Raw genomic sequence first — 10,241 nt, 5'->3', positions numbered from 1 at the left:
AAAAAAAAACCATTATTTCCCGAGTTTTTATCCTAGAATTTTTCCGTCGTTTACATCTCAAGTACAGTCTTAAGATGTTATGAACCAATTCAGAGGGTCATATTAACATCTTAAGATATTACTTAAGACTTGGAAATAAAAACGGATTATGAATACCGGTCTTAATTCGATTTCGTCGCGAGAAGACTGGATCGATTCTCTTTTTTGTCGGATTTGCTTTCCGAAAGTGCCCGACTTTTGTTTTCCTCGCGATCGCAAGATCACTAGAATCGATATCCGATTGACGGCAATAATACAATGAACGCGAAACAACATGCATATGAACATGCACACTTTAATTTTTGTTCGATTACAGTGTTTTCTTTTTTTAATGAAAAAGGATCTGCAAAAATTACACCCATGCTGACGAACGGCGCTGCCTCTTGCACACATATTGGAGGGAGATTACTCATTTTATATTCAACTTGACAAGGAGATTTCATCATGTAATGCTGATCGATTTCAACGAAACTTGTTGTAGCGATAGATATTCATGTCGGGTGTTACTGGATAAAAGGATAATAGTCACTATTCAAGCGTTATGAGAAAATGAAAATTGAAAATTTTGATTTTCTCACAACGCTTGAAAATTTCGAGCGCCTAATAAGTTAGTTCAGTAGATGGATTTAATCAAAGAGCTACTTCGTAGCTACTTCTAATGAATAAAACACATTTCACATTTCGTTCGATGCATTTTTGCACTAAATGAACGAATCTGAGAAAAATGGAAATCGCTCTGTCCCGCGCGAACCGAGATATTAATTGTTAATGTTGACAGACATATTTAGATTAAGAAATCTATTACATCGAGGACATTGAGAATTACAATTTTGTTTTAAACACAAATTCTCTACTTCAAAAATAAATTCTCTCTGTTTTAAAAATACAAATTCTCTGTTTTAAAAATACATATTTTCTTCTTTAAAACACAAATTATTTTTTATATAATTTTTAAAATTTTCAACTTTGATTTTCTCGCTTGAGTAGTGACTAGTAACACTCGACGTGAATACCTGTCGCTACAACGAGTTTCGTTGAAATCGATTGATATCACGTCGTGAAGTCTCCTTGTGAGTTAGCCTTAAAACAGAAACAATACACCCGGATAAGCTTTCGCACTTGATTCCGATCGTCACTAAACGAACTAACTAGAATTTTTGCCGGAGATTATACAATGTGGTTGAACTCTTGCATGATATTGGGTCTCGAGTGTCTTATAAGGTATAAGATGTCTTTCTCGGATAATGTTATCTGCCAAGATATGCCTACTTAGTAGCAGAATCAGATGCTTCTGAGAAAACGTTAACTGACGATTGAAATCTTTGAATGCCTATCCGAAGCAACCTGTTCTCGTCTATGAAAGGATTCAAATTAGCGATCCTACTTGGCAGCTCCTTGCCCTCTTTTAAACTTTCAATTTCGAAAATCGCGCTGATTGAAAAATTTTAAAATTTGTATTTCGACACAAGTATCTTTCTAATATCGCTTCCTAAATCCTTAAATGTTATCATGTACATGTTTGTCTTTAATTCGAGTATTTCTATTGATTGCATAATTTGAGAAGGCCAGTCGCTTTCTTTCTTTATTACGGAGGACCATATACGATTTCGCAGGAATTACACGAGGTAATTGTCCAAAATATAGCATTAGTCGGGTTATCCTCCAAATTCGCCATTCGTGTGATTCGATAATTTCCTGCATCTCAGCAACTCGATTCGCGTAGGTTTTAAGTGAATGCGGCTACGTCCTCAACAAATGCAATACTATCAAATGTAATACCTAACGTGTCTTTCGCTTCGCGCTAACAATACATACCGCAGAGTTCTAGCCATAATATCGTCATTGTTTTTAATGACGCTACTCGCGATTTCGCGTACACCAACTGACTATTTTTCCGCATCTCCCGGTCATGCATGTACATACAAGCAGGCGTCATAACCGATATAACTATCACAAAACCCATGAATTTGAATGTCACAATAATCTTCTACAAATAATCTAAAAGAAATTTGGCCCACTGCTTCTAATTGCTGCGGGAATCCTACTCGAAGTAGGAAGTAAGAGACTGCGGAACAGACTCATTCCATTGCAATTTACATTTCCATACGTCCTGCATTAATTTTTTAACAAGCAAGACATGGGACCTAGCAAACCCATCGGATCAAAGATTTTTGCAATTTCTGCTAGAATATTTCGTTTCGCCACCCTTTCCAGTATCTTGATAGAGTGGGCCAGATAACATACTTCATCATATAACATATTCTATTCTACTCTAAGGCTAATTCTACAATGTGCTCTTTGTTTCCTGTTTCTTGCTGTTTGTCTTTTGTCTTTTTGGTCAATAAAACAAGAAATAAACAGCAAAAAACAAAAAACAAAAAATTGTAGAATTAGCCTTAGAGCTTTTGACAAGCGGTTCCGTTCGATAAAAAATTCACGCTAGTGGTCAAGTCAACGATTCGTTCGTTGAACGCTCATTGATTGAAGCCACTTTCAGCTAATAACATAATTAATTCATCCCTAATTTTATTCGAACCTCTTCTATTGTCTCGGTTAACAAATTATCTAAGATAGGTATTTTTCAGAATTTCCACTGCTCGAGGATACGCGTGTCGTTCATCATTCGCGAATTTCCGCAAATAGCCAAAAATGCTGAAGAAAAGTACGTAAGAATATTGAATTGGAACGTTTCGACGTTTTCGTTTAGAATATTTTCGCTAGAATATTTTCTGGTAACATCGATCGTTCTCGTGTAATCATCTGAGAACATTTTTTCGACGTCTGCCATTAAAACGTAATTATTTGTGCTTTCCAACAAGCGACACAGTGATCATGTCATCTTTGTTTAACATTGGCAAACAAGGATGTAATGATCCATTCTATCATGAATGTAATGATCACCGTGTCATTTGTGTCGCTTGTTGGAAGACACATTATAAATACGGATTAAATGCGTGTATAATTTATCTTAGATGGCCTTATATCTTCAATAGAGTCCGACCGAAGCTTTTGCCGAAACATTCGGATACATGTCAATTTCAACCGAAATCAAAATTAAAAAAAATAGGAATCTTATAAAGATGGCCTATCATATAGATGGATATATCATATTCTTTTTCTTCATAAATATCATAATTTAATTATTGAAACAATAATTACACATATTAAAATTAATATTTATGAAGAAGAACTATGGTTTCAATCGAAACTGACAACGTAATGAGTGTTCGTTTTGAGTTTTGATAAAAGTTTCGGTCGGACTCTAATCCTCAATCATTTAATGATATGTCTTCGTTAGTTTTTGCGGAAGCATCGAACTATTCTGAGCTTGATGGTATTGCTCGATTCTTTCATCGCACGATGCGCCATGTAATAACCGTCGGTACTTTTATCAATATGTGTCCTAATTTAACGTGCTCCTCGATCATTCGGATGTATTCATCTTTTAGTGCTTCGCATTAAGCTTGCACTTCAAAAACAATAATTGAACGCGACAGAACGGGAGTCGCTGAGATGTTTGTGTTAGATTCGGAATGGTAATTGCACTATATAATGTCCGTTCTTGTCGCGAGAAATGGTTTCTAAAAAATGCGTTTCACATCATGCTTCTTCTACCGATCTTGGTCTGTTTATTATTTCTTCGATTTCCCAAAAATTAGTAGTTGTTTCTTTAGATTCGTTAGGCAACATGTCAAAAGTTTCGAGGGAATTCGCGGGTCCCCAGCGATTATCTATTCTAATCTTCTCTTCTGTAAATAAATCGTGATTTTTACGCGACAGATTAACTTGTCCTATGAAAAACAACGATAATGTCATCCTAGATCCAATTAACCAGGGTTGAGAAGTAATTAGTTACTTAACTAGTAACTAAGTTACAGTTATTTTTTTTAAGTAACTTTTTAAGTAACTTAGTTACATTTTTTTCACTAGTAACTAATTTAAAGTTACTTTTATAATTATTTTATATTTTAAACTTATTTGTCAATTTCATGTGATTAATTAAAATTTAAATATTGATTAAGATTACGATCCACTTAATGCTACAGATGCTTCGAAATATTTTTTTATTGGTCAGTAAATTGCAAACGTAAATTTTTTTCTCTTTGATAGTCCTAATGATATCGATGTCACTCATATTATTCTATCATGATAACAGAAAAGTAATTAAAAAGTAACTGAAAAGTTAATTTTTTAGTAATTGTGATTGTAGCGAGTTAATTTTTAATCTCTGTAAATTGGAAACTGTAACTAGCTACTTTTGAAAGAAAACTGTAACTAATTATTTTTATAAAGTAACTTCTCCAATCCTACAATTAACATATTGATCGCACGTTGTATGTGAAAATCCGGATCGAATTTCTAATCCTAATTTAATGTTTGGTGGAAATTTGAACAAATTTCGTAGAAAAATCTCCGAGGGACCTAGATCCGTAATTGCCAGTATTATCAAGCATGAAGCTGCTTGCTGAAGTCATTATATAACGATTGAAGAGTAACTTTTGATTCGATATGAATATCGTTAATCGTGCTGAGATCGAATGTTTAGTTACCTGTACTCTTAAACGCTCTACGAGAGATTCAGTGATAAAATTAGCCGTGTCTAGTAGGCTCGACATTTAATTACATTTTGATCGCGGAGATGAATCATTACGCTCGTAAATAATTGCGATGCTTAAAATACACTGCCGCTAGACTAGTTTCTCGGTCATCAACCATTTCTGGTAGTCATTTAGATAAGGTGGATCCTGAACTTGACGCTTCAGAATTAATTATCGATTTTTCCAAATGCAGAAGCGTATTATGGTGTCTTTGGCAAACGGTTCAATTCGAAAATTTATACGGAGTTCCTTTATGAGATCGTAAACAATTGAAACAAATTTTTGTGTTTTTCAACGCGGTCCGGTACAGACATCTGTTTAAACTTATCACATAGATAGAACGGGTGTTGTCTTTGCACACGACGCAATTACGCGATATCTTTACGATGAATGCCCAATTCACAGAGGTTCACGCCTTCTTGACTGGGGAACTGTCTTTCGGAATCTGGTATTTTTGTTTTTTCGCGTCTCAAAGCTCAGAGAGTCGATTGTGTATTTTGAAATGAGATAAAAATTACAAAAGTGAGCAAATTCACCAAGTATTAACTAATTGAATTATGAATTTTCTAGTAAATTTGCTCATTTTTATAATTTTTCATTTCATTTCGAGATGTGCAATCGACCCCCAGATTGTTGCGAGAGAAGGTGACTCTGGAGACATCAACCTAGAAGATTGTAATAGAGTCAGATAGAGCAAAAGTGAAGTCTTTTAATCCCCGCAGAGATTATCACAGGATCCAAAATCATCGTACTGTGACCTTCTTTTTGGATCGAAAACTAAACAGGAAAATAATAAGAAGAAAGCGCAGATCGCTATGCTGTACAGGAATTCATACATCTATTCAGGTTTCGGAAACTCGTCCCTCTCTAACGTCGCTTCCCATTGTCTATCGTGTATCTCGGCAATTTACCTTCCATATGTATAACCATTATTCTGGTAAGGATGATTACAAATATTGCACTGGGTACAGTGATAGAGAAAAAAATGATCGATGCACACGGATGGAGAAGCTCTGTCTTAGTTTACAGACTAAGAGGGTTTCACAACATTAATTAATAATCCCCTAATCGGAATTGTCAACCGTAATCGGTCAATTCTATTAAATAACAAATGCGATTGGTCAATTAACGGCGATTAAGTTAACTAGCATCAAAACTGGCTTGATATTACTGTCTCGAGAAGACTCGATCGATTCGGCGCTTCTTCACCATTTCGGATTCGCTTTCCGAAAATTTCCTAATTTTTGCTTTCGTCGCGATCGCGAAATCACTAAAACCGACATCCGATAGACGGCGACAATGCAATAAACGCGGAATCTTTGATGATGAGAGAAGATTAGGAATCATAGACGCCGGAATTGCTTTTCGATCCGCCGCGGAATCGCCAACACATTATGTGAACTTATTTGTCGGATATTTTTATGTCGGGCCCGATTTTTTTACGCACACACGTAACACCAATTGTTTTTTTTATTGATATTGCATTGTTTTCTAGTCTAATAAGGTAGACACTGTAGATACTATTTCATGAGACACTGGAAATTAGCGTAATCACGTTGTCTCAATATTTGACACGTGACATCTGATATCGGAAATTGCATTATTCAACTTCCATCGTCAGATCGCTTGGTTCAAAATTAATCGCTATATACATGACACTGCATTTTTCCAGCACCAATTTTAATCGCAGCCTATTTTGATGCTGAAAATGAGTGTCAACATGAAACGATACCTAATGTGAAAACTGTTTGAGCGGAAGTCAGAGTAAGATCAGAATCATACTCATCTCATCTTTTTCATTTCAGACTTTTTATCATATTTATACAATTATTCAGAGCAAAGAAAGAAAAGGAGCAATTCTTTAGAATTGAGATTATTTTGTCAACGAATTTACACGACGGACAGTTCGCGCGACAGTGCTTTATTGTACATAATTAGCATGTAACGATTTTGATGACAATGCTACGCGTTTTATCGGTTTTGCCAGATGGAATTATTGTTATAATTTTACCTGGCGCAATACCACATTCACGGAGTATAATTTGGCCGACAACGTCGAAATATCGAAAACATTGTGACCGATTAAACAATTTCTTCCTCTCGAAAACTTCCCATAGTTCTCCAAACGATTGTACAAAGGTTCGCGTAGTTGATCGCCTTAATAAGGTCTGCGTAGGCACTAGATTTATATAGAAGACGATAATTATTATACAAACTAGCATCTAAGGAAATATATTACGTATATTTCATGTAAATACAAGACGTCGTCTCGTACATAATATATGTAATATATTTTACATATATGCGCGGTACGCGAAAATGCGGAAAAAAAATTATGAATCATGTTTGTTTTTCTCTGTTGGGCCACTACCGTCACCGTTGCATCATCGTCATCCATTCAATATTGTGAAATAAATTCACCGAGCGTAGCCTAATAACGGAGCGATATTTATATGTGTTGACACGTAGTTGGCGTCGGGATGGGAAAACCAATGGAGAAAGGAAGATCATTAGCGTTTAGATTGTAATAACATTTGTATCAGGTGCGGAAATATGTGCCTTTTTAGTGCAGTAAGATCGAAATAAGTCTAAGAAAGAAGGTTAAGAAATATTTATAAATTATAGTACAGGGGCCCAATCCTGATAGGAAAAACATTGTGTCCGATATTAAATCTCGTCAAAATTATATTCACACCGATTTGTCGCTGAGAATATCAAGTTTTATTTCTTTTTTTTTTTTAGATTTTCATCTATCGAAATAGATCGAAATAGAAAAAGATACTGTAAAGAATTAGATCTTTTATTGAAGAAAAAAAAAAGAATAAAACTTGAGACTGAAGGGATTAAATTATAACACAATTGTTACATTGTACAATGTAAATTATTATATTCTACGAAAAATACCCTCGATCGATGATTCGATTTTATAATTTACCGAAGCTCGCTTCCTACACGTGATTCCCGGGAAAAAATTGATTAAAAAAAATATAGAAACGATAAACATACTTTATTTACGAAAACTCGCACCTCCGCAAATTCTTAACATGAAGAGATTCATATTGAAGGCGACATGTGCGACCGACAACAATTTGTAATTATACGTAATTGAACATTATTAATTATATCACGAACGTTACAAGTGTTCCTGTACCTAATTAATTAATAACGATTATTATTGTATATCAAAAATATTGAGAATAATAACGCGATTTTCACTGGATCAAATGAATCACACAAAATTTTATTTTGGAATCCTGCTCCTTCATTAAATAATAAGGATGCTTGTTGATGAATCAGCAAGTCATATAAAAAAAAAACTTTCTTATTGCTCTTTAAAAAACGCAAGAATCACATAATTTAAGACTTCATAATTCAATATACCACTGCAATAATAATACAGGAAATTTAAAGAAATTCATGTAGGTTAATACTATTTACAATTAGATATGATTTTCTTAAGAGTATTTTAACACTATACAAAATTTAATACTGTATACAGTTTTCCGAAATTGTGGAAATCCCGCAATAATTTTTGTAGAAATTAAGGTGTCAGAAAACGATGTCTAAAAAGCTACTTTTTGGTTTCGGTGCTGCTTAATCAACGTTTCAAGGAATTGCACGAGAATGGGAAGGGCGATGAAAATGTCAAGTGCACGAAATTTCCACTTTTGAATCATCTTTTTCAATGGAATCGTTTGTAGCGACTTAAAATTGTCAGCATTTTAATTACCATCAAAGATTTTTCAGATAAGCCCCCACTTGATTTCTAGTGTCATTTCATAATCTCTTTCGCCCTTGCACACCTGTAGATAGCGATTGATCAATACATATACCAAAAAGTAGCTTTTTCGAAACATGTATTTCATCATTTTCCAATATTTTCGTTTTTACAAAAATTATTACGGGATTCCCACACTTTTGGGAAACTCTATATATACATTTTTTCTTCTCTTTGTTATAAATTTTATTGAGAGTATTTCACAGAGTTTGTTCTGTTCATTTGTCCTATTCCAAAAAAAAAGATTTATATAAATCATAGTCTGAGAATTACGTATATCTCTAATAAATATATGTAAAAGTATAATAAAAGTATTGAACATTTTTCCAGAAAGATATCGAGGAAGAAAAATGCATTTCTTGTAAAGAGTAAAAAGTTTGTGCGAATATTTATCAAATTAATTGTCCATGCATGTACGCACAAACACAAATCGCAATTGTGATGCGATAATACCATGAACACAATATTTTTTTTCTGTACTGGCGTTCGTAAATTCAAGATTGACGACGAGAATCGCTTGACTAGTAGAAAGGAGTCACAAATTCTCCATCATTAACCATTAGTTATGATAATTACTTAAAAGATCACTGTAGTGGTCAGTGATCACTGTGGTGGTAGATAAGCAGGATTGTATGGAGCCTGTTTAGCGTACGCCTCGTCAGTGTATGGTGGGGGTTGCGGCATTGCTAAAAAATTAAATAAAAATGATTATCTATTCGAAAGACTGAAGAGCTTACTGCATTTCTCTTCAATATTAAAATAATACCAAAATTCAAAATAATTCTAAAAAGAATCAATTCTAAAATATATGAAAAGTTAAACAAATTTTTTAAATAAATTTTCATAGATATGTTAGATGTTAACTGTTTGATATAAAAAAAATCTAAAATGTATATATAGAAATTTTGATCAAATACCTGTTGAATCCGTTGGATATGGTGGAACATAGTTTTGAGCAGGTTGGCTAGTATAGTTTGTTGGAATATTTTGAGTAGGTTGGCTGGTATAGCTTGGTGGAATATTTTGAGTAGATTGACTAGTATAGCTTGGTGGAACATTTGCCGGGGACTGAATTACTTGCACAACAGGTGTCTGAATGTCTGCAACAAATATTTGTGTAATGGATACATAAAGATCCCAAGTATAGCTTAAGTTTGTTTCAGAGACAGTGAGCAAATTAGCAATGAGACTAAAATTATAATCAGGACTACTAAATACGAAACGAAATATAATAACCTATAATATAGAATTTTTTAAATAGATCTTAAATTTAAAAAAGTAATATTTAATTGATAAATTTTTCAAATGTGCTTTTATAATTTATCTTTTTATAACTTATTTTTTATTTTTATGCTTAAATAACTTATCACTCGATTAAAATAAAACAATAAATTATGTATTGGTGATAAAGTCGGGTTGTACACAATTTTTAATATTTTATAAAAAAATTTATATATTTAAGCTTCTATAAATAAAATACATGACCTGTAACTATAAAATTTAGTTATCGAGTAACTATAATATAATTCGTAGAGGCGAATCTAATGCTAAACTTAATGTCATACATATATGCACATGTGGAAGGAATGTTTATTTGAACACATTTCATGTAATGCACTTGGAAGGTGCATTAATCAAAAAGAATTTAAAAAAAATCAATCTACATACGAAGTGTTCCATCTACATATTTACTTAGTGGTAATTAATATCAAATCTCATATATATATATATATATATATATATATATATATATATATATATATATACGTAGTATAGTTAATTAATTAAATTAACTTAACTTAACTTAAACTTAACGTTTAAACCGT

General features: G+C 33.2%; 1 protein-coding gene across 1 annotated transcript in view; it reads right to left on the bottom strand.

The window, feature by feature from the left end:
- Nucleotides 1-9,018: 9,018 nt before the first annotated feature.
- Nucleotides 9,019-10,241, bottom strand: part of LOC105620342 (protein shisa-5-like) — a 6,256-nt gene continuing 5,033 nt past the window's right edge. Inside the window, exons 4-5 of the mRNA XM_012201844.1 lie at nt 9,333-9,515; nt 9,019-9,101 (exon numbers count right to left, since the gene is read on the bottom strand). Of these exons, the coding sequence (XP_012057234.1) occupies nt 9,019-9,101; nt 9,333-9,515 (266 nt within the window). The remainder of the gene's footprint in view (nt 9,102-9,332; nt 9,516-10,241) is intronic.

This window comes from Atta cephalotes (genome assembly GCF_000143395.1).
Source record: "Atta cephalotes unplaced genomic scaffold scaffold00025, whole genome shotgun sequence".
Lineage (NCBI taxonomy): Eukaryota > Metazoa > Arthropoda > Insecta > Hymenoptera > Formicidae > Atta > Atta cephalotes.
The sequence above is the reverse complement of the archived record's forward strand: the minus strand, read 5'-3'. Positions and strand labels throughout refer to the sequence as shown.